Genomic DNA, 23,800 nt, shown 5'->3' with positions numbered 1-23,800 from the left:
CTCCTCTCATATTGCTATACTCTTCTCCCTTGCTGTCCTCACCAATTCACACAACAAAGGATTTGAATAAGATCTGTGAATCTTTTGACTAGTCCTAAAATTCCTTTGAGAAAACTGCAGCCTCCCATTTAACACTCTTCCTTAAATTGTTTAATCTCCTTAAGGTTGCTTACTAACAAAAACCAAGAATGAAGTTTGACTCTGTGGTTTTCCCCTCTCAATGCATCATAACCATGCATGATTACAGTCCATCTCTACAAAGTAGAGGCAATGAAACAACAAAAACTAGTTACAATACCATACCACTATCCCACCTACCATAATCTCTTACTCTCCTCAGTCATACCTGTTAGAACTCCGAGTTTCCAATCAATACTATCTGATACTATATTCTGAACGCCAAAAAAAGTTATAGGGAAGGTAACAAATAACAATACAATCCCAATAAAAGAGTTTAATTTCAGAAGGGAATCCATGAAAAGCTTCTAAATGAAATGAAGAAAATAAATAGGATAAAAAGCAATCCACATTGAGGGGCTACCATTCTTCTAATACCTTTAGAAAAAAATATAACGAGAATATGCTTAATCCAATAAAGAAAGTTATAGCTGTCGTAAAGCAAATATCCAAGAGGTCTTATCTACTGTGATTTCCCCTGATAGGAAATATGACAATTAGATTACACAAGGGGAAGACAATATTAAATACTTATAGTTTTCATGTTCAGTTCAATAAGCAAGTACCTTTAACCTATCAGTACGAAATAGAATTTCAGTACAAGCAATCTACAACCAAATGCAGTGAACAATAACCACATTCATCGTCTAATGATGGTCAAATGGTTACCCTTAGCACTGCCAAAAAGCATGGCATCCTATTTAAGCATTAAGTTGGCAAATCCAAGGAAGGTGGTCCATGCCCATACTCTTCATGGAGGCAGCAACTTCACCAGTAATCTCCACAGGAGCACTTGCCATCCTTGAAGTGATGGAACCGCTTGTTGTCCCTAACAATAAGTTCCCTCCCAACAATCTTTGACATAATCTTAATTGCATTGTGGCAGTCACCGCATATTCTAAGGTTCTTAATGATCCTAAGCGGTGTCCTTGCAGGTGTGCTGATCAGCCCATAAGCAATTGCCAACCTCTCACTGTGGTAAAGCAAAGCTTGTTCCTTGGCCTCCTGATCAATATCATGAAGCACATATCTCGTGTCTGGCACATAGACTTGCTCCTTCACTGGTTTCTTCTCAATCTTCGGAGGCAAACGGTACTCCCCAATTTGTTCTTCCATCAAGCATGTTAATACCAGGCCGCCTCTTAGCTGATGGGGTGGGGATCTTTGCAGGGTTCACCTTGGATGGATCTATAGAAATCAAAAGCTCCTCAGCCTGGTCCTCAAGATCTATATCCCCTGTGCCCATGCTAAATTCTTCAACGACTCCCAAATGGCTGCCGGTGGCTCAAACGGCAACTTCTCAATGAACTCTACTGCCTCATTGAGGTGCCCTGACTTCCCGAGCACTTCAATTATCCTAATGTAGTGCTCGATCCCAGGGGCAATACCGTATTCTTTATGCATGGAATCAAAATGTATGAATCCCTCCTCAACTGCTTCAGCACTAGCACAAGCAGCTAAGACTGCCAGAAAGGTCCGGCTATCAGGGTGCACCCCCACTCTCCTCATCTGCTCGAACATCTGCAGTCCATCATCTCCCTGCATATTTGACGCATACCCATCAATCATCAGATGCCACGAATCCATATTCCGGTCAGGCATTCCGTCGAACACTCGACGGGCATCGTTCATGCTCCCACACTTCTCGTACATCTCCAGCAGCTTGTTATTGATCTGAAGGTCAGCACGGAAGGGGGATCGGATGAAGAACTCGTGGATCTTCTTGAGTTCTTCAAGGAACTTTGAATCGGAGCAGGAGGCGACGAGGGCGAAGAAGGTCGGGGGTCGGGGCGGATGCCCTGGCTAAAGAACTCGACGGCCTCCTTGACCTTCCCCTCTCTACAGAGGGCCATGAGATCGATGGGACCTGGAGGAGGGGCTGAGGCAGTAGGAGGGGCGGCAGCGGGGGCGGCCGGAGGAGGCGGGCCGTTGACAGGGGTTCGGCCGTAGTCCATGGGAGGGCGATTATCGACGGGGAGGCGGTGGTTGAATGGGGGCCGCTGGTGGTTCTGAGGGGGCCAAGGGCCAGGATTAGTGTTGCGGTCGTGGGGGAAGGCGCGGGGGTCGGAGGGGGCCGGCCGCTGGAAGTTAGGGGCGGCGGAGGAGGTGGAAAGGCATCGGGCAGCGAGGGCTCGGGAGGGGAAAGGCGAGAGTTTGAAGGTTTTGAGGAGGAGAGGGGAGGAGGGGAGCGGGAGGGGGAGGCGGACCTTGGATAGGGTGACGGCGAGCATGGAGTTGCCGGCGCGATGGATGGCGACGAAGGAGGCCATGGCAGGAAAGATTGGGGAGTGGGAGAAGCGCGAAAAACCCTAGCGAATTTCTGAGAAACCCTAGGGTTTGTGGATCCTTCTCGGGCCGTCTGGCGTAATCGGATTGAAGGGGATGGAGGAGGGGCTTGGGCTTTAGGTGAGGGCTTCGGAGATATTTGAAGGGTAAGAGGCTACAGCTGCTTACCAGATCACAGCCGTCCACTCTTGAGTCCTTGCGATCCCCCTGATCCTGATTAGTGTGACGAGAAATGAGCTCTGGCCGCATTTGCTCCTGGGGCTGGACGTATATCAAGTAAATCGATGGCTGTGACTATACCACTCACCACCGAGGGATCTTTTTGGCGGTTTCCTCGGAGCTGATAAGGGAACCGGCAACTTGCGCGCCGATTTTATCTAATGCAATGCGCCGATTCTGATACCATCATTATCATAATCATCATCATCATTATTATTTTAATAAAAAATATAAATTTTAATCATATTTTTATTTTTCTTTCTTGCATGTGCATAATTTTCTTTTTTTTCTTCTTAGCCAAATAATTCACATAGACAACAACAATGTAAAAAATAAACGAGGTATTAAGACTTCGTTGATTGTACGGAAAAATATAAAAGAAAAAAAAAGTAATATTTTTCAAAAAGGAGAATACCATTACATCTATTTTTGTACTCTTTATACTTTTTCACCATCCAACACCTCGTTCAAGAGACCAGACATACCCCAGATCAAGGCGTCAAAAACCGGCAAAAACTGACATGGATCCTCATTTTAAGCAAACAATTGCAATATTTAAAACCAAAAGAAAGATTTTAGAATATTTTGATCAATATATTGACATCATGGTAGATGATACCTATGGACGAACTAGTCCTTTTATTCAGGATAGCGGCCATGGAGAAATCCTCTTCAGCTGCCTATTGAAGTAATGCTAAAAGTGTTTTGATTTGCCCCCTAACATGCAGAATCTTTTTACATTGTAAATTTATGCTATTCAGGCAGGGAAACCCAAACTGGTATTCCCATGAGCACCAAACCTCAAGTGCATCTTTCTCAATTGCTCTAACCTATTTCATTTTGAGGTGATTCATGCAACTGTGTACAAGTTCTCAGGTGCAGGTCTCACATAGCCGCCACAGTTGTAACAACCAGCAATCAGGCACATTACCAGTGTAATATAACCACTAAAAAGTAATGTGCATAAAGGTCTATAGTTGAGTTAGCAAGAAATTAAGAGCGAGGTATGACACAGCCTTCACTAGTAATTACTTGTGCTCCATCATACAAAACAAGCAAGAACTTTGATAAACTTCTCAAGTATGGCAGGAGATTTCATGTTATATTCAGCTTCAGCTTCATGGGCAATCACTTCGATTAAATGAGCATCTTTAAACATAAATAACAAATAATCTTGTTCTTCCTGGTCAGCTCCCATTCCTGCACATTGAGGAGAAGAAAATCTGTCAATGCTTTAAAAATAAATGCATGATTAATGTTAAGCAGGTGTAACCTGTATGATGGGCTACAAAATCTTGATAAATAGGAAGACATTAGTTCCTGACTTCATCACCAGAATTATTAGGAAAAAACACATATACAGTCAAAATATAGTTTTTTTTTTTGGCACTCATTTTAATGTTTAAATTACTAAGGGACAGCCTACTGAAAACAGCCAAAAACTATCCCAAGCACCATGATCAACATAAACTTTGCTTAGAAGGCCAAAAATGGATTCCAAAACTTTAATGTGAAATTTCTAACTCTCAGCTCCTTTCATAAGAATATTGAGCACTTAGTTTGACTCAACCATGTTTCCAACAGAATTGCAATAACCAAGATTCATTTATCTCATCACAAACACTTGGAAAACATCAAAATGAAGGAAAAAAAAAAAGGAAATAGACAAGATTCATGTACGTGCTTTCACATACTTTCCTCATCTAAATCTTAGCATCCTTACTATGTTAAGGATCTAAATCTAAACAAATCCAATAACAAACACCATGATAGGACTGATAAAATTGGAATGATATTGAGAAGATTAGCATAGCCCCTATACAAAGATGACATGCACAAATTGAGAAATAGTATCAGAGTGGACTTAGCCTATGGTCCATATGGACTAGGAAATACTATAATACAAAACCTTTTAGAGCTAACCATGGATCAAATGTGGTGTTTGTGATTAGATTTGATTGGATCTAGACCCTTAGAGTAGCAAGGATTTCAAAACTTAAATGGGGCGATATGTTAGAGCCCATATCGGTGTGTGTTTAGTCCCACATAAATTGTGTGCTGGAAAGATCTTGGATACTTATACAAGAACCCAAGTGATACCTTCCAGCTACCCTTTTGAGGATGAAGTCCTGTGCTGTTACATGACATGAGGAGTTGGAATCAACCACCAAAAACAGAGAGAGCTATTTATGATTTATGGCCTAAAAAGTTCAGAATATGAATGAATATCATCAGTCTTCTTTAATTCTTCATGACTCCCATGTACTCATAGTAGATTAAAGAATGAGCTAATTAGGATTCATTATCCTTGGATACAGACAACAAGATTTTCTTCTCATCTTTAACCTGTTCTTTACTTGTGTTGGGGATTATCGACCGGCCCTGCTCATGCCGACTCATAATCGGACATACCCGACCGACCGACCGACTGTTGACCAATCGACCGATCGCCGGACGCCATTACCGACTGATTAACGGCTCTCTACCGACTGTACCAGGGAGTCTGATGGCCGACTCTCGCAACCTGCCCGACTGACCGTCGGAGGGGCCCGAATCTCCACCCGACGCCACACAGCTGGCCACCGACCTAAGGTCGGTCGACTTCTCCGATCGCCGTACAGCTGCCGGAGACTGTCAGCCCTGACAGCAGCATGCGGCACTGCCGCCTAAGGGCATTATCCCACCTAGGGCATTATCAACCCTAGTGATTTGACAGCCCCACGATGATGTGACACTTTCACGGCGACTCTGACAGTCTACAGTGAGTTGACAATTCCTCAATTGTCTGCGCCATTAATGACGGCGCCATACTACGCTCCACTATATATATCGGGGAAGGCTACAGTGCTAGAGGCCCTTCGAAACGACAGGCTCGCCCCCTCACCCTTTCGTTGAGTTCTTTACTTTCTTCTCACTGTTGCCTAGTCTCCTCCCTGACTTGACCGTCGGAGGGTCCCCGCCGGAGCTGCCTCCGGTCAGCGTGGATTTTCTTTTGCAGGCGCTCGTTCCCGGCGACCAGACGACGAGGGGATTGGCCGCAACAGATTGGCGCGCCAGGTAGGGGGGCCTAGTAGACACTAATGACAAAGACAAGAGCTCAACAATCGAGAGTCACCGGATCGGCGAGGCGCTCTTCCCGCCGAGAAGAGGCCTCCCCTCCACCCTCCGCGACGGAACCCAGCTCTCCGCACCCCGCGGTGACCACGGAGGTGCAGATCGCGGCAATCGTACGGCAAATGACCGTGCTGACGGACGCGGTCAAAAACCTCCAGCAACAACCGGCACGGCTGCCGCCATCATCGGTCGGGCAACCGGCGGCACATCCGATGCCCTCCAAGAGCAGCCGCCGACGCCCGCGTCGATCTCCGTCGCCTCCGCGCGAGCGCCTGCCACAGCGCTCCCACGGAGAGGAGGAGGGGCGGCTGCGGTGCGATGCCCGTCGATCCCAGCAGCCTTCTCCCTCCCCGCTGGAACGAGCGAGGAATGAGAAGCGACCGCGAACGCCGTCCGCCTCACTCTCGAAATCCTCCGGAGACTCCACTCCTGGGGTCTCCCAGCACCGACGGACGGACGACTACGAACGTAGGTTCGAGAAAATCGACCGTCGGCTTGCACAGTTGCAGGTGGACGGACAGAAGTCTTCGAACGACGTCGACTTCCAGACCGCCCAACCTCTCTCCCGACTCATTCTCGACGAATCGATCCCCAGTCGGTTCAAGATGCCGCACATGGAGCCCTACGACGGTTCCACCGACCCAATCGACCACCTGGAGAGCTACAAAGCTCTCATGACGATTCAGGGGGCAACCGACGCTCTCTTTTGCATCGGCTTCCCCGCCACGCTCCGCAAAGCTGCCAGGGTTTGGTACTCCGATCTTCGATCGGAAAGTATCCACTCCTTCAGACAGCTCGAGCACTCTTTCGTGGCTCACTTCAGCACCAGCCAGAAGCCGCCGCGAACGTCGAACAGCCTTTTCTCCCTCAAGCAGGGGAAAAATGAGACGCTCCGACACTTCGTGGCGCGATTTAATACGGCCACGCTCGAGGTCTGGGACCTCAACAAAGACATGGCTATCTCGGCCATGAAACGGGGGCTGAGGGCGTCTCGGTTCACTTACTCCCTGGACAAGACCCTACCCCGGACGTATGCCGAATTGTTGGATCGCGTGTACAAATATATGCGCGCGGACGAAGGAGCCTCCGACCGGCGCTCGACCGAGTTCAAGGGCCCAAAGGAGAAGCGAATGAAGGGTCGGGACCCCGCCGGACCTAGCAGGCCCCCGACCGATGGTCGGGTCTCGCCTCCGCGACGAAACCAAAAGTCGCCCCGACGGCAGACTCCAAGGCCGACACGCCCCAGGTATGACTCCTACACTCCTCTCTCTGCTCCCCGTGCGCAGATTTTGATGGAGATCGAAGGGGAAGAATACCTGCGACGGCCTCCGCCTCTGAAGGCAAAAGGCCTCGACCGACGGAAGTACTGCCGATTCCACCGGGGCCACGGCCACAATACCGAGCAATGCATCCAGCTTAAGGATGAGATCGAAGCTCTCATCCGTCGAGGGTATCTCGGTAAATTTCGGAGAAACCCGCCGACTCGACCAGTGGCCGACCGACGACCCCAGCCGACTGAGGAAGCGACCACTAATCAGCCGACGGCCGGGGTCAACAATATGATTTCCAAACGACTTGGCCCGGGGACGACTGCTGGAGGGGAGCCCACGAAGAAGCTGCGCCCGGACGACCTGATTACTTTTACGGAGGAAGACGTTCGGGGCATCCAAACTCCCCACGACGACGCTGTTGTTGTCTCGGCAACAATAGCAAACTATGATGTAAAATTTTTTTTTGTAGATAATGGAAGTTCAACAAACGTTTTGTTTTACTCGACCTTCTCCCGGATGCGACTATCAACCGACCGACTCAAGAGGATCCCTACGCCCTTGATAGGCTTTGCCAGGGACGCCGTCGCGACGGAAGGTGAAATTACCCTGCCCGTGACGGTCGGCACCGAACCACGACAAAGCACGGTTCATTTGACTTTTGCGGTCATCCGAGTACCTTCGGCCTACAACGCCGTACTTGGAAGACCCGGACTAAACACCCTCAAGGCGATTGTCTCAACGTACCATCTCCTGGTTCGGTTTCCGATCAGGAACGGAGTCGGGGAGATGCGCGGAAACCAACAGCTCGCTCGCTAATGCTTCCAGATCTCCGCTCAGAGCGACGAGTTGAGGAGCTCCCTGATGATCGACAAACTAGACCAACGGGAGGAGGAAGAACGGGGCTCGCCGGCCGAACAGCTCGTGTCGATCCCGATTGCGGAAAACCCCGACCGGAAGGTATGGGTCGGGTCTCAACTACCCGACCCAGAACGGCAACGGTTGACGGAGCTGCTGACGGCCAACACCGACATATTTGCTTGGTCGGCAGCAGATATGTCGGGCATCCCCCCGGAGACAATAACTCACCGACTCAACATCGACCCGACGGTGAGGCCGGTGAGGCAGAAGAAAAGGTCTTTTGCTCCCGAAAGGCAGAAGGCCATCGACGAAGAAGTGGACAAGCTGCTCGAGGCAGGCTTCATCAGAGAAGCCGCATATCTCGATTGGCTCGCCAATGTTGTCATGGTCAAGAAAGCCAACGGAAAGTGGAGGATTTGTATTGACTACATCGATCTGAATCGGGTCTGTCCAAAAGATAGCTTTCCACTTCCAAAGATCGACCAGCTGGTGGATGCGACCTCCGGATTTCGACTGCTCAGCTTCATGGACGCCTTTGCCGGGTACAATCAGATCCGGATGGCGCCTGAAGACGAGGAGCACACTGCCTTCGTGACCCCCAAGGGCCTCTACTGCTATCGAGTAATGCCCTTCGGGCTGAAGAATGCCGGCGCCACCTACCAACGACTCGTCAATAAGGTCTTTAAAGACCAGATCGGGCGCAACATGGAGGTGTACGTGGACGACATGCTGGTGAAAAGTGCACGGATTCCGGATCATGTCCGAGATCTCGAAGAAACCTTCCGCACTCTACGACGACATAGAATGAAGCTGAATCCGACTAAGTGCGCTTTTGGGGTGACCTCGGAAAAGTTTCTCGGATTCCTCGTTTCTCAGCGAGGAATCGAGGCTAACCCTGAGAAAATAAAGGCAATCATCGACATGCGCCATCCGAACACCAAGAAGGAGGTCCAGCAGTTGAATGAAAAAATCGTCGCTCTCAGCCGATTCATCTCTCGATCGGCTGAAAGGTGCCTCTCGTTCTTCAAAACTCTGAGGCAGGCGAAGGGCTTCTCTTGGTCGGATGAGTGCCAACGGGCCTTCGAGGACCTGAAGAGGTACTTGGCTTCCCCGCCTCTGCTTGTGAAGCCGGAGGTCGGGGAGACATTGTATCTCTATTTGGCCACCTCCCCTGAGGCGGTCAGTTCGGTGCTTGTCAGAGAGAATGAGAGCCGAACCCATCAGCCTATCTACTATACCAGCAGAGTGCTCCGCGGCGCTGAAGCTCGATATTCGGAGACGAAAAAGATGATTTTCGCCCTGACCGTCTCCGCACAACGACTCCGCCCATACTTCCAGGCGCATGCCATTGTGGTTCTCACCAACCAGCCCCTGAGGGCGATATTGCACCGACCTGATACCTCGGGACGACTAGCGAAGTGGGAGATGAAGCTCAGCGAGTTCGACATACAGTACCGACTGCGACCTACCTTAAAGGCCCAGGTCCTGGCCGACTTTATCGCCGAATGTCCGACGGCCGACCAAGGGTCGGAAGGTATGGACCCGAGACGAGACGCGGTCTCCGAGCCAGACCCAATCTCCACCTGGGTACTACACATCGACGGAGCTTCAAACGCTCAAGGGAGCGGGGCTGGGTTCCTGCTCACCAACTCTGATGGGGTAGTCACCGAGTACGCCCTCCGATTCGACTTCAAAGCAACCAATAACCAAGCCGAGTATGAAGCGCTTCTTGCCGGCTTGAGGATGGCGAAGGAACTTGGGATCGACAGCCTCCGGGCATTCTCCGATTCTCAGCTGATCGTGGGGCAGGTCAAATGTGAATTCGAGGCGCGAGACCCAGCCATGGCAAAATATCTCCAGAAAGTGAAGGATCTCGTGATGCGCCTCGGGTATTTCGAAATTTCCCACATCCCTAGGTCGGAGAACGTCCGGGCCGACGCACTCTCCAGACTGGCGACCTCGGCTTTCGATTCTTTGGGCCGGACGTTCGTGGAGAATCTCGAGCAGCCGAGTATCGACAAGGTCGAAGAGGTGCTACAACTGACAGCTGAACCAAACTGGATGGATCCGATTGTTCGGTTCCTGACCGACGGGATCAGCTTCGAAGATCCCACGGAGGCCAGGCGGCTCCGATAGTCGGCCTCCCAATATGTGATCATGGATGACCGACTCTACAAAAGGTCGTTCTCCCTTCCCTTGCTCAGGTGCTTGGGGCCGACTGACGCAGATTATGCCCTCCAAGAAGTGCACGAAGGAATCTGCGGGAGTCACTTGGGGGGCAAATCCCTAGCCTACAAAGTCCTGCGACAGGGCTACTACTGGCCCACCATGAGGAAGGACGCGGCTGAGTTAGTCCGGAAGTGCGAACCATGCCAGAAGTACGCCAACGTACAGCACCGACCGGCCAGCCAAATTGCTCCTATCGTCGCTCCATGGCCCTTCGCTCAGTGGGGGGTCGACATTCTCGGTCCCTTCCCTCCAGCATCGGGCCAAAGAAAGTTCATAGTCGTCGCCATCGACTACTTCACCAAGTGGGTGGAGGCCGAGCCCCTGGCGCAGATTACCGAACGGAAGATGGAGGACTTCGTCCAAAAATCCATCATCTTTAGGTTCGGATTGCCGCATACCATTATCACCGACAATGGGCGATAATTCGACAACCAAGACTTCAGAGACTTCTGCGCGAAGTTTCACATCACGCACCGACTGACTTCAGTCGGACACCCACAGTCCAATGGCGAAGTCGAGGTGACCAACCGGACCATACTACACGAGCTCAAAACCCGACTAAATGAAGCCAAAGGCCTCTGGGTCGACGAGCTGGGCTCCGTTCTGTGGGCTTACCGAATGACCCCCCGCGTTCCGACCGGGGAGTCGCCTTTCGGTTTGGCCTATGGGACGGAGGTGATGATTCCACTCGAGATTGGGCTGCCATCTACCAGGGTCGAGCGGTATCAAGAGCCGGACAACTCTGATTGCCGGAGGGCCGACCTAGACCTTCTCCCCGAACTGCGGAACGAGGCCCAACTTCGCATGGCTTCATACCGACAGAAGGTAGCCCGATATTACAATGCCAAGGTTAGACCAAAGCTTTTCAGGACTGGGGACTTAGTCCTGAGAAAGGCAGAAGTCTCGAAGCCCCTGGACCAAGGGAAGCTGGCTCCGAACTGGGAAGGGCCCTACATGGTAGCAGGCACCTATGGGCCGAGGACTTACCGACTGGAGACTCTGGAAGGGAAACTCATTCCCCGGATCTGGAACGCCGACAACCTGAAGTTGTATCACCAGTGAACTTTGTACTTGTTCATTCGGAATACAAATCCAGTTTCAAATTTTGGAGTTTTAACTCTTCGACGGACGATCGGCGCTCACCAAGAAGGTCGAGTCCCGACGTCCCGACTCGAACTTTGTGTCCGCGTGAAACCGACTGCCCGACCGCCGACGACGTATCGGGCACTCGCAAGGACCGAACCATCCACGACGACGGGAGTTGACACTCCTTCTACGGTCGAACTTTCGGGCCAGACTATCGGCTAACTTACCGATTGAGCCCCGACCAAAGAAAAGCGAAAAGGCCTACGCGACCGCCGTCGCGACTTACCGACCGAGCTACGGCCGGTCGAAGGATACTCGGCTTGCCACCGTCTATCACACGATGCGACCACAGTCACATTCATGACTTACCGACCGAGCTACGGCCGGCCGGATGATATTCGGCTTACTACCGTGTATCATGAGGGCAGTGTAAACACCCGACACAATGGTATCGGGATCCGATTTATCGTCGTTTCCCCGACTAAATGCACCGGACAATATCCGACTGAACGCGACGGAAGGGACTCGACTGTCGAGCTTTATCCGGTGGTCGGTCGGCTTTCGACTCAACGAATGCGCCCGACTCACAACCGGGCGAAGGACGCCCGACTTAGGCCCTCGACCATCGAAAGGCCGATCCAAAGTCGGGACTTATTCTACCTTCATGGCGGCACAAATTGCCGAACGTCCTAACTGATCTATATGGGTTGGCGACTTACGTGTTCGGATGCATTCTACGACACATCAAAAGAGAAAGACAAGCAGAAGAAAAAAGTTTAAGTCCAAGAACTTTGATTTCATTGAAGATCAAAATAGGCTTTACAAAGTTGGGCCGAAGCCCGAATACAAGCCGGAGCAAAAGCAAAAAAGAAAAAACAAAAACCGACTAATCATCGGAGTCGGCCTCCTCCACTGGATAGCGACGAGGGACGGTCGGCGAATCCGCCCTGGCTTCGGTAGTCCGGGCCGCCTGATCTTCAGTAGCCCGCTCTACGTCTTCTTCGGCTTCCGCCCTGGTGGAAAGGCCTTCCGATACTGGTTCGGCCGTCTCCTCCGTGGCTGGGGCCTCCGATTCTGGCAGAACTATGCTGCTGAGGTCAATTTCTGGGTACAGGCCTCGAACGACTTCCCGAGCATCCTCGTACCCGACCCGATACGAAAGGAAGTCGCTCTCCAGAAGCTCTTCTCGGTACTCTTCCGAGTCACGGAAGTCTTCGACGGCCCGACCCAAGGCCTCCTTCGCCGACTCTGCTTCGGCCTTCGCAATGTCCGCATCAGCCTGGGCGATGGACAAGCCTTCTTCGGCCTTGGCAAGATTTTCGAGGCTTACTCGGAGCTGCTCGCGGTCGGCCTCCAGCTCCTTGGCGAAGTTGTCTCGCTCGTGCCAAAGCCGGCGGATGGTCCGGGACTTTTTCTTCGCGTCGTCCCTGGCCGACTGCAGCTTCGACTCCGACGTCGCCAAAGCTCCCTTGAGTCGGGAGACCTCCCCCTCAAGTCGGCCCTCCCGTTCGACCGACTGTTGCAGCTGGTCGACTAGGACGACCTTGTCGGCTTCAACGGCCGCGACCTTGTCCCTCCAAGTCGCGCGCATGTCGCCGAACTTTCGGTATCCGACCTCTAGCTCGGATATGTTGAAGACCAGCTGCACAAAACGGGACCGACCGTCAGGAGACCGGGCTTACGGAAACCATGTTGGAAACAAAGGAAAGAGGAACTCACCCGGATCATCATCGGATAAAATGAAGACAGCATGTCGGAGACACTCTGGTTCTTCATCGCATCGATGTCGGCAGGAAGGAGGAGCGCCTGGCACAGTCTCCTGGCCAAGTTGTGGTTGGCCAGGCCCGACGCACCTTCGGGGAGCGGGAAGTCGGTCGATCCTCCGCCAGCCGACCTTCCTTCGTCGCCCGACGCCATGGGGGCCTTCCCTCGGCCGGCCGCCCAGGCCCTGACGTCGGAAATCGACGGCAGACTTGAGCCCGACCGAGTCTCGACCGACAGGGCAGTGGCAGGTGCTGGTCGCTCGGGTTCGTGAGCCTCCTCCCGATCTTCCTTCGCCTGTTGGGCGGCCGGCGCGCCATCTACGGACTCAGCAGCCCTTCTTTCGGGCGAAGTGGCGCCCTCGCCCGACGGTCCCTCGGACGGGACTTCGACAAGCACTGTCGGCGCCGACAGTGCGATGACGGGCTCCGCCCCCGACCCGATTGGTTCGCTCGGTGGAGCTACATGGGGCCTCTTGGGGGGCCGCGACGGTCCGGCCCCTTGCGCCGGCCTCTTTCGGACGGCGTACTGACGTACGTCGGCTGCCGTCAGTCGTGATCTCGACGGCATATCTGCAAAAGGACGACAGATGGTCAGTACCGTAAAGAGGAAACAAAAAGAAGAAAAAGGGCAAGGAAGACGAAAAACCGACCTAGACGGGGGACCGGGCTAAGGCCGGCGTCATACAGGGCCTGCTCGGTGACGAGCTCACTCTGCTTCGGCACCGAGATGTCCTTCAGCCGGTGGAAGTCCTTCCGGTCTTTGGCCTCCACCCGACTGTTCTCGTTCGGCTCAGTTTGGGGATTCCCCCAACGGACAGGGAACCACCAAGGAGTGAAAGATGATGCAAAGAAGAACTGGTTCTTCCATCCATGAATGGACGACGGAAGACCAGTAATGAAGGAGAGCCCCTTCCGAGGAACGAAGTACCACCACCCTCGGGCTTTAGGGTGGGGTCGGAGGACGAAGAAAGCTCGGAAGAGGGAGATCCGAGGATCGGTCGGCAAAAGCCGACACAGAAGCGCGAAGCTGACTATCAGCCGAACTGAGTTCGGCGCGAGTTGTGCCGGGCACAGCCCGTAATAGTCAAGGATGTTTCGGACGAACTCCGGAACCGGGAAACGAAGGCCGGCCCGGAGGTCCTCCAAGTAGAAGGCCACTTGGCCCTCAGGCGGGCTGTTAACCCGACCGTCGGCACCACGGGCGAACAGCCGAAACTGCCCCGGGATGCGGTATTGCTCCCGGAGCCGATCAACGTTCGGCCCCGAAAGTGAAGAAACCTCCACTTCCGGGGTCGACCGAGTGTCGTCAGTCGGCTCTCCCGACCGACCACCTCGTGGAGACGTTCTGGCCATAGACTGAAACAAATGGTAGGGAATAAAGAGGAAGGAGATGGTGAAGATGATGATGGCCCCCAGAAGAAGGAGAAGGAACTACTAAGAAGAACGAAAGCGGAGGAGAGTACCTGGGATGAGGACTTACACGCGTAGAGTCTCGACAGTGAAATGAGGGGGGTAAAAAATTGAATAGGGGCAACCCTGTATATATAGCGCCCCCCGACGGTCGAGATGAAGGCACGACCAATGAGGGCTCCCTAGATCTTGCCACGTGGCATCATCCGGGCCGCCCATTGGCCCGACGGTTCGACGCACCTACCTTCAGATCGAGCCACGTCACCTCCATCCACTCCAACGAACCCGTCCCAATGGCCGCGCGCCACGTGGCATAAAGGCCGCGACGTTTCGTATCCCCGAAGGGACGGCGGGAACAGCGGTTTCCCTTCCCGATGGGACGAGATGTCTGACACCGATAGGACGTCTGACACCGGCGGGACATCCGACGCCTGCAGGACGTCCGGCACCGACATGACACCTGACATCGACAGGACGTCTGACGCCGACGGGACATCTGACACCGACCGGACACCTGACGCCAGCGAACCGCTCGGCATTCATGAGACGCCTGACATCATATCGGCCCTTGGTACGGTCGGAACGGGGCACACAGTGAATCCACTCCTTTTCGCCCGGCGTTACTGTCCAAATGAAGACATCGGCTAGCACGTCGTCCGACTAATGAGTGGAGGGGGGCAACTGTTGGGGATTACCGACCGACCCTGCTCATGCCGACTCATAGTCGGGCATACCCGACCGATCGACCGACTGTTGACCGACCGACCGATCGTCGGGCGCCATTACCGACCGATTAACGGCTCTCTACCGACTGTACCAGGGAGTCTGATGGCCGACTCTCGCAACCTGCCCGACTGACCATCGGAGGGGCCCGAATCTCCATCCGACGTCACACAACTGGCCACCGACCTAAGGTCGGTCGACTCCTCCGATCGCCGTACAGCTGCCGGAGACTGTCAGTCCTGACAGCAGCATGCGGCACTGCCGCCTAAGGGCATTATCCCACCTAGGGCATTGTCAACTCTAGTGATTTGACAGTTCCACAGCGATGTGACACTTTCACGACGACTCTGACAGTCTACAGTGAGTTGACAATTCCTCAATTGTCTGCGCCATTAATAACGGCGCCATATTACGCTCCACTATATATATCGGGGAAGGCTACAGTGCTAGAGGCCCTTCGAAACGACAGGCTCGCCCCCTCACCCTCTCGTTGAGTTCTTTACTTTCTTCTCACTGTTGCCTAGCCTCCTCCCTGACTTGACCATCGGAGGATCCCCGCCGGAGCTGCCTCCGATCAGTGCGGGCTTTCCGACGACCAGGCGACGAGGGGATTGGCCGCAACAACTTGAATACATGATAGCAGCATTGATATGATTCTCTTCGGGAACTGATTCAATAATCCATTCAAAAAGAATGATGTGAACCACCTCGAGATAAACATCACAGGATCTTTACTGACGATATTATGATAGCATGGAGGATGAGTCTGATTACATCGTGAATGATCTACCCTTTTTTTATCCTTTTTGCAAGATAAGAACAAATAGATTAAATAAGAAATTAGACAGAAAAATCAAAAATTAGAGAAGAGAGAACAATATTTTTGAACATTTACTGTTATCAAAAGGAAAGAAGTTGGAGAAATACCTAGGAATCAGACATGCCGGGGTTTTGGATGGATGGTGGAGCAGGAGGAGGAGGAGGAAAAAGAGGGTCGCTCAAGTGGTGAAGCGTGGGGTCCGATGAAGCACACGAGCTCGCCGCCGGCATCCCTCTCCCCGTCCGAACGAGCGGCGGAGACGGCATCCGAAACCATCAAAGCCTTCTCCACGACACCGGTGGGGAGCACCGACGCCAGCAGTGGCGAGACGTTCGATCGCCGTGGCCTCGTCGAGCATGCGGCAGCGATCACGGCGGCGCCGGCGCCCATCAGTCCTGCGCCCATCTCACGAGAGATGTGAGACACAAGAAAAAGCCACAGGTGAGTGGAAAGAGGGAACCGCAATGCTAGGGTGATATCGGGTAGAACCATCAATTTTTCATACCCAAACCCCACAATAACATCGGGTTCGGATTTTTTTGGAGGGTTTGATTTGGGTTTGGATCCGTAATAAGATATAGTTTAGTTCCAGATATATTTCCAAGCTGAGAGCCTGTACGTCATAATAACGAAAAAATTAGTTTCATTGTAGGATCATCATATACAATTCCAAATGAATAAAATTTAAAACGAACTGAGATGTAATAGGACATGAACATGCATCGTGCATTTTTGACACACAAAACTTCCATGAATAAATATATGTATGTTAATTATTATCATATTAGTTATATTTGTTACATGTTAGGCTATTTGGTAGGCCAACCGAAAACTTTATGATAACAGTTCGCCTTCCTTTTTCATTTCTGTTTCTGTTTTGGGATCTCAAGTTTTCCTTTTTATCTGTGATTTGAATATTTGCAATCAGCCACAATCATAATCTGCCTCTGGATGTGCACTGAGATCGAAAGAGAATCAACTGGAGTACATCAACAGCATCAAGCTGATATAGTATGAAATCCTGAAGCATTGCAAAGGACTTTTTTTCTTTTTTTTTCGGATAAAAAAGCATTGCAAAAGACTTCAGACAAGATCTCTTGCAAATAATAGGCCGTCTGAGCAATTTAGACTCAGCTCAGATCAGGGGCTTCCAAGGGCTAATGCTTTAGCAGACAAAAGAACGCAAGCAGTAAAAGCTACTGTTGATAAAGCTGATTCATGAATACAAGTACAAATTACAGAGTACAATTATTTGCTGGAGTATAAAGGTCATAGGTGCTGCTGCAGTTCATTTCCAAGCTTCTAGGATCCACCAGAAGGTGGCAGTGAGGTGCGAAGGTTCCTCAAAAGCTGCAACTATTTTCTGGTTGAAACTTGAAACACAGGCATCTGCTGAATAGAATAAATTTTGCAAGCGCGAAGATACAATTAGCATGTAGCCCGAATTGCGGGTTCCTGCTTTAAATAGTCCCTGGCCTTTGACAACGTTAGAGAGAACTTAAATTTTCTTCTGAAAGCTGGGAACATGGTCGATGCTTCTTTTCTGTGACTGGAAAGGAGTCAAAAAATGTAAAGGAGAACATGCGGCAAAAGATTAAGAAGGCAAGGGGTATAAAGTTTCTGATCCCTGGACTGATGACATGTCAAAATGACTTAGCTTGGCGTTAAGTTCACCTTGTGGAAAGCTGAAATGGATATAGTTTCTACTCAGTTTAGAAGTCTCTGACACATACATCAATGTGTGCTTTCAGTGACCTGTAAAAGAACTATTATTCATATTCTTAGTGCAAAAGAAAGTTAGCCTTGAAATTTTCCATTCAAACGAGAGCAAGTTGTACCTCAATTCTTTACAAATCTTTTTTCGTTTCAACTGCCAATTAAAAAAAAATTATGCTCCTTTCAAATTTATTACATCATGCGCATCAAGAAAGAGACGGATTACTAGGCATCTTCTCTAAAAAAAGTGCACCAAGATCATGCCTGCTAAGGAAAATAAGAACCAGTTCTATAAAGAAAACCTGATGACATCTCAATAGATAAAATCACAAGCATGATAAAACCGCATATCCTTCCAATAATGCAACACCATCGGAGGGAAGTAATCCTGATTGATGAAGTCAGCTCATGCCAAAATATGCTACCCAGTGCTCTAAAACCATGTTCTAATGCTGCATGTCGCAGATATACGTCCTAATTCAATGGATCTTGCCTCCAACCAATGTGCTATTACCCAGAGCTATTTTAGGCCACACTCAAACCAAAAGATAATCAGTCATCATCAAAACAAACTTCCCATTTTCCAAAAAACCAGAGCCTCTTTTCAACATCTTCATCTCCATTAGCAAGAAAAAAAAAAAAAAAAGAGCACATATACACATACACATACTTTAACTCTAGGACCTAATAATTGGAAAAACTATCACCAATGCAAATGGGGGAACAGAAAAGGAAAGATGCTAAAAACAGAAGAAAAGGAAGACTTCTCTGGTGATAAGCTACAACATGGAAAAGGTAAAACCTTGCAGCTTAAAGAAAAGAATGCCATTCAACATCCCAAAAAAACACCATTAGCATATTATATGCTGTTGCCATTCAACACCCCAAAAGAACACCATTAGCATACCATATGCTGTCACCCTTCCTTTCTAAAATCTCCATGACTTCTCATTTTGCATCTCTATGGTGTTAAAAGAAGTTTTAGCACTTGATAGAAATGATTGGAAGGAAAAAAAAAAATTATAATAGCCATTCCCAGATATAGACAATAACTCTGGGTGATTATGATTATAATTCTCTACTTTTTGATTGTCTTAATATTTTCAAGATACTGTTTTGCAGTACCAATGTCTCAGAAATTCAATATGACAAATAATGCCTAACAAAGGCCATTAGTATTAAAAGTGATACTGCTGAAAACAGTTCCATGAGCCTATAACCAGATCTTAGAATTCCTTAATGCAGCAATGAGGACTACTTTTTAAGTCTATAAGTGATGCATCAATAATTACTAAAAAAGTATAACAAGAAGGAAAAATTTCTTTGAGACAGGGAAATGTTGAGTGCCAGATTAGGTTGTGAACAAAAATTAAAGAAAATATGTCTCTAGAAGTTAGCTTAAGTATAAAAGAATACCTGAAATATCATCTTGTGGGAATAAAAGGAAAGCAGAGATATGATTAGAAGTGATGGTTAATAGATGTCTCCTGAGTGATCATTTTAGCTATGTTGGAAGTACCGGTAAATGTGGAGATAAGCATAGGCATACCAATTGGAACAATAACAGGGTTGATGAAGTGGAAAGATGTCATAATGGTATGAATTGTTTCACACACACACAAAAAACAAGGGGAAACAGCAATATGGTTTGCAATGCTTGAGTATTAGATGTTAGGTAATGAAAAGAGTCCATAAAAGTACAATGAGCACTGCAGTGATATAAATGTCAAGGTGGAAATTTGATGATACCAATAATGTAAGTGGATGAGTGCAGAAGTTGCCCAAATATTTGAGAGGAGGTGGTGTTTCTTATGAGACAAAAAAAGTGTAAGGTTAAATAACAATCATAGAGGAAATCTCAAAAAATATGGCCTGAAGGATTAACATAATACAAGTAGCAGATGAAATGCTGTTCAGCCTAACTGAAAAATGTTTCCAGAAAGAAAGAAAAAAAAAACATAGCTGTGCAGCAGACACAAAAGTACCTATGTCTACCTACATAATTACTCAACCATGATCATCTTATATAATGACCTGATCACACGAAATTTGAAAGAAATTTTAACCCTTTAAAAAAAGAGATATCATCATATTCAGTTATGGAAAGAAATTTCTCATTCAATCAAGAGGTACCCCAAAGAAAGCCTCTCAATAGGGGAGCCTATCCTTGATTTAAAGATGGTAACTTCATAAAGCCCAATTACTATGAATTTTGGAGAGCAGTAAGGCTTTCTAGGTAAAATTGTACAATGGCCAGTTTTTATTCAGTTTAGAAGTCTTCAACACACAGATTTACATGTATCCCCAATGGCACATAAAAGAATTGTTCATTCTAATTTTGGTGCAAAAGAAAGCCAGCCTTAAAAAAGATTCATTTTTAAATAAGAGCAAGTTGTACTTTATTCTTTACTAATAATGTTTCAACTATCAATTGAAAGATGCACTCCTTTCAAATAAATAACCTAATCATTATCAAGGAAAATGGAGAAATGATTGGGCATCTTCTCTACATCAAAGTGCATCAAGATCACATTAACTAATAAATTTAAAAAAAAAAAACTCCAAAGAAAGTTTGGTAACACCTTAATGCACAAAATGACAAGGATGAGGAGATGAAACATCCTTTCAATAATGCAATAGGCAATGCACCAATATCACATCCCATTACATTACTAAAATAAAAGATAATTCTAATTTTCAACCCTCTTAAAAGCTCCGCCATGTGGTCTCAAGTCAACTTATGCCAAAATTTGCTGCCTAGTGCTCTGAAATCATATGTTTATACTTATTTTCTGTCTAAACAGAAGGTAGTAATGAAGCACCATTTAGTCCTCAGAAAGCATTAACCAAGTATGAGAACCTCTTAGTTTCCATGCCATCTTTAGAAATCTTGAGTGCATCACATTGCATGTACTTTTGAATTCAATGAGATATGAAGATCATTCTGAATAGTATACACAACCAGCTTCCAACCAAAACTTACCCTGACTAATATGAAGATCATCCTTTTCTCTAGTAGATCTTTTTCAGCGTTTAGAGGAGCGAGAAAATTGATTCAAAATTTTTATCAAACACCTTGAACTTGCCCAAGAAAAACTTCCAGCCCTCCAAGAAGTGCTTTTTGGCCCTCCAAAAACAATGCCAAACAGTTCCTTAGTCTTTAAGATTCATTAACCTAGTGTGCAAGAACCCTTTAGTTTCCGTGTCATCTTTCGAAATTTTGCATGCATCACAATGCATTTACTTCTGAATTCAATGGGATTCATGAACTGTGTACTATTACGTAAGACTGTTTTGACCCACACTCAAACCTCAAACAATGTTAGTCCCCGTATTTTTTTTTTTTGTGGCCCTAAGGTTGGTTTGTGATTTCAACATCGTTATCTCCAAATCCTTGATTGAAAACATATCTTTAAAGTTCAATGGGAAAAAAGGAAAAAATATTATAAAATGGAAGAATAATCAGATTTTCTGGTGATATGCTACAAAATAATTAAACAAGCAAATCCTTGCAGCTTAAAGAAAAGAACAACCACCAGCATACCATATGCTGCCACAATCACCCTTCTAAAATCTCTAGGACTCTTTTTCATTTTATATTCCTATGGTGTTACCGAAGGTTCTAGCCTTTGACAGAAACAAATGGGAGATAAAAGAATTAAAAAAGCCATTCCCAGACATGGACCAACTCCATTTGGTCATCATGATAACTTATAATTCTGTATTTTTCCAGTAATCTTAATAAATTCAAGAGGCTGCATTAGTGTAAGAATGCCCCAGAATTCCTGACAATAAGCATCACCATGAAAGGTCAGAGCAGTGAAAACAGGTTCATGAACCTACAACTAAATCCTAAAAATCTCTCAAAATGACAAGTTATAACATCACCTGAATACTGGTTTTCTAGAAGATAAATATAGAATATGTTCCAACCATATCCTAAAACACATAGATGCATTGTTATTAAATAAGTACAACAAGAAAATGAAAGCTCTCTAACACAACATTATTGCACCACATTAAGATTGTGAAGGAAAAATCTAGAAGCATGTGGGCCTAAAAATTAGCTTTCCTATGAATGAGTACCTGAAATATGATTTTTTGTGGAATGAAATGAAAGCAGGGATTCAACTAAGAATGACGTTTGATGGATATTTTTTGAGTGATAATCTTTTAGCTATTTTGAGCGTAGTAATGAATCTAGAGATAGAAGAAAGCATATCAATTAGAACTATAACAAGGTTTATTAAGTCGAGAGACATCTATAGGGTATTAGGGTTTGTTAAACATATGAAAATTTGGTGGAACTACTACAGAACAGCAACATGGCCCCAATACATCTTGTTCATGGAAAATCCACCGCAGTTTCAACATAGAATCAATTATCATAAGCCATATCAGGAGAAACTCATATACCAGATCCATCCACTGAAACAATATTCATGCTCATCCTCTTTCTCTTCCCCCTTCTGAGAGTGCTTTGTAAGATGCACCAATTAATTCTCCAATTTTATCCTTCCAAACGCCTAACATTTATGTAATCTACTTGCACCACTGCACAGACCATGCAATTTTATTTCTAAACCTAACAAATAGCTCCACCTATAATATCCTTTAATAAACCAAAGGAACTCTAATAATCTGGAAAAGGATGCTACCTTTCCTCTCAAAGTGCCACCAAACACAACAGAATCCACATAACTGCAGATAAAAGAAATAAACTTGAGAGCTCAAACACAGCAAAGCACCAATTTACACTTCCAAATCAAGGAAGAAGTTATATCAACCCACCTATGAAGATATGAAGAATATTGAACCATAGAACATAGCGCAATATTCGACATTGTCAATAACCATCATATAGTTCAAGATTTAGACCAAACATTATTAATTCGGAGGCAAAATTGCGTTCTAGTTCATTCCAATACAAGTACACTAAGAAGTCCTCACATATATGACACACAAACGATACAATACCGATCTATATACCAAACCAAAAAAAAAAAAGAGGGGAAGAAAGAAGCACATAGATAGAATCGAAGAGATGAGAAGATGAAAAGAGAGACAGACATTATCAGGTTAAATCTGATCAGATGATGTAGTCGGACCACTCGGCGATGAAGGAGGTATGATCCATGGACTCCCCCGGGATGTCTTCGTGCCTGGAGGGCTTCTCCCTGCCGCCGATGAGCCTGGCTGGGTTACCGACGGCGGTGGTCCGGGGCGGAACGTCGATGAGGACGACAGATCCAGCGCCGATCTTAGCGCCCTCGCCGATGCGGACGTTGCCTAGGATGGTGGCGCCGGCGCCGATGAGGACGCCGTCACCGATCTTGGGGTGGCGGTCTCCGACGGCCTTGCCGGTGCCACCAAGGGTGACGTGGTGGAGGATGGAGACATTGTTGCCGACGACGGCGGTCTCGCCGATGACGACGCCGGTGGCGTGGTCGAGGAGGAGGCCACGGCCGAGGCGGGCGGCGGGGTGGATGTCGACGGCGAAGACGTCGGCGACGCGGGACTGGAGGGCGAGGGCAAGAGGCCGGCGCTGCTGGAGCCAGAGGAGGTGGGCAACACGGTGGGCCTGGACGGCGAGGAAGCCTTTGTAGTTGAGAAGGCAGTGGGAGAAGGAGGCGCAGGCGGGGTCACGGTGGCGGACAGCGAGGAGGTCGGCGACGGCGGAGGCGCGGACCGGTGGGTGGGAGGAGAAGGAGCCGACGAAGAGGTCGTAGAGGAGGGTGGAGAGGAGAGTGGAGGAGCAGAGCTTGTTGGCGAGGTGGAAGGAGAGGGAGCGGGACAGGGACGGGTGGGAGAGGACGGTGGCGTAGAGGTAGCTGGCGAGTGCCGGCTCCGACTCCGCGTCGCGCCGGGCCTCCGCCTTGATCTGGGACCAAACCCACGACTCATCGTCCTCCGACTCCGGCGGAGGGTACGTCGGCACCTGATGGTGGTTCTGCTGCTGCCCCGCCGGCATCTTGCTCCTCTTTATCGCTTTCTCTCTCCGCCGCCGCTTATTGTTGGTCACGTGGCGATGATGGGGGAGGAGGAGGAGAAGAAGGACGCTGCAAGGGGAGGCGGTGTGATTTATGCGCGCGCGCGCCCCTCTCTCTCTCTATATATAAAATATATAC

At 48.5% G+C, this 23,800-nt stretch overlaps 2 protein-coding genes and 1 non-coding gene across 6 annotated transcripts; 1 reads left to right on the top strand and 2 right to left on the bottom strand.

The window, feature by feature from the left end:
- Window positions 1–602: 602 nt before the first annotated feature.
- On the bottom strand, window positions 603–2,687 carry LOC140855819 (pentatricopeptide repeat-containing protein At2g15690, mitochondrial-like). Its single transcript, XM_073252847.1, is given in 4 exon segments — window positions 603–1,285; window positions 1,287–1,422; window positions 1,425–1,964; window positions 1,967–2,687. Coding segments are annotated over 4 exon segments (1,497 nt in total). The 5' UTR covers window positions 2,448–2,687; the 3' UTR covers window positions 603–945.
- Window positions 2,688–3,600: 913 nt separating this feature from the next.
- Window positions 3,601–23,776, bottom strand: LOC105042908 (probable serine acetyltransferase 1). Of its 4 annotated transcripts, none has more exons than XR_002165110.3 (3): window positions 22,743–23,776; window positions 16,064–16,569; window positions 3,601–3,882 (listed from the first exon to the last, which is right to left on the bottom strand). XR_002165110.3 is itself a non-coding variant. In XM_029264621.2 (2 exons), the coding sequence occupies exon 1, from the start codon at window positions 23,641–23,643 to the stop codon at window positions 22,762–22,764; it is 882 nt and encodes a 293-aa protein (XP_029120454.1). In that variant the 5' UTR covers window positions 23,644–23,776; the 3' UTR covers window positions 17,157–17,505; window positions 22,743–22,761. The 4 variants fall into 4 exon arrangements, 1 of the variants encoding a protein (XP_029120454.1); XR_012139171.1 differs by lacking the exons at window positions 3,601–3,882; window positions 16,064–16,569 and adding exons at window positions 17,157–17,505; window positions 17,631–17,722; XR_003800907.2 differs by lacking the exons at window positions 3,601–3,882; window positions 16,064–16,569 and adding exons at window positions 17,157–17,505; window positions 17,631–17,711.
- On the top strand, window positions 4,441–4,544 carry LOC114913025 (U6 spliceosomal RNA). Its single transcript, XR_003799044.1, has one exon. It is a non-coding gene; the product is annotated as a U6 spliceosomal RNA (small nuclear RNA).
- Window positions 23,777–23,800: the final 24 nt, after the last annotated feature.

Source organism: Elaeis guineensis, chromosome 2 (assembly GCF_000442705.2).
Source record: "Elaeis guineensis isolate ETL-2024a chromosome 2, EG11, whole genome shotgun sequence".
NCBI classification, from domain to species: Eukaryota; Viridiplantae; Streptophyta; class Magnoliopsida; order Arecales; family Arecaceae; genus Elaeis; species Elaeis guineensis.
Note: the sequence above shows the minus strand (reverse complement) of the source record. Positions and strands in the feature narration are given on the sequence as shown.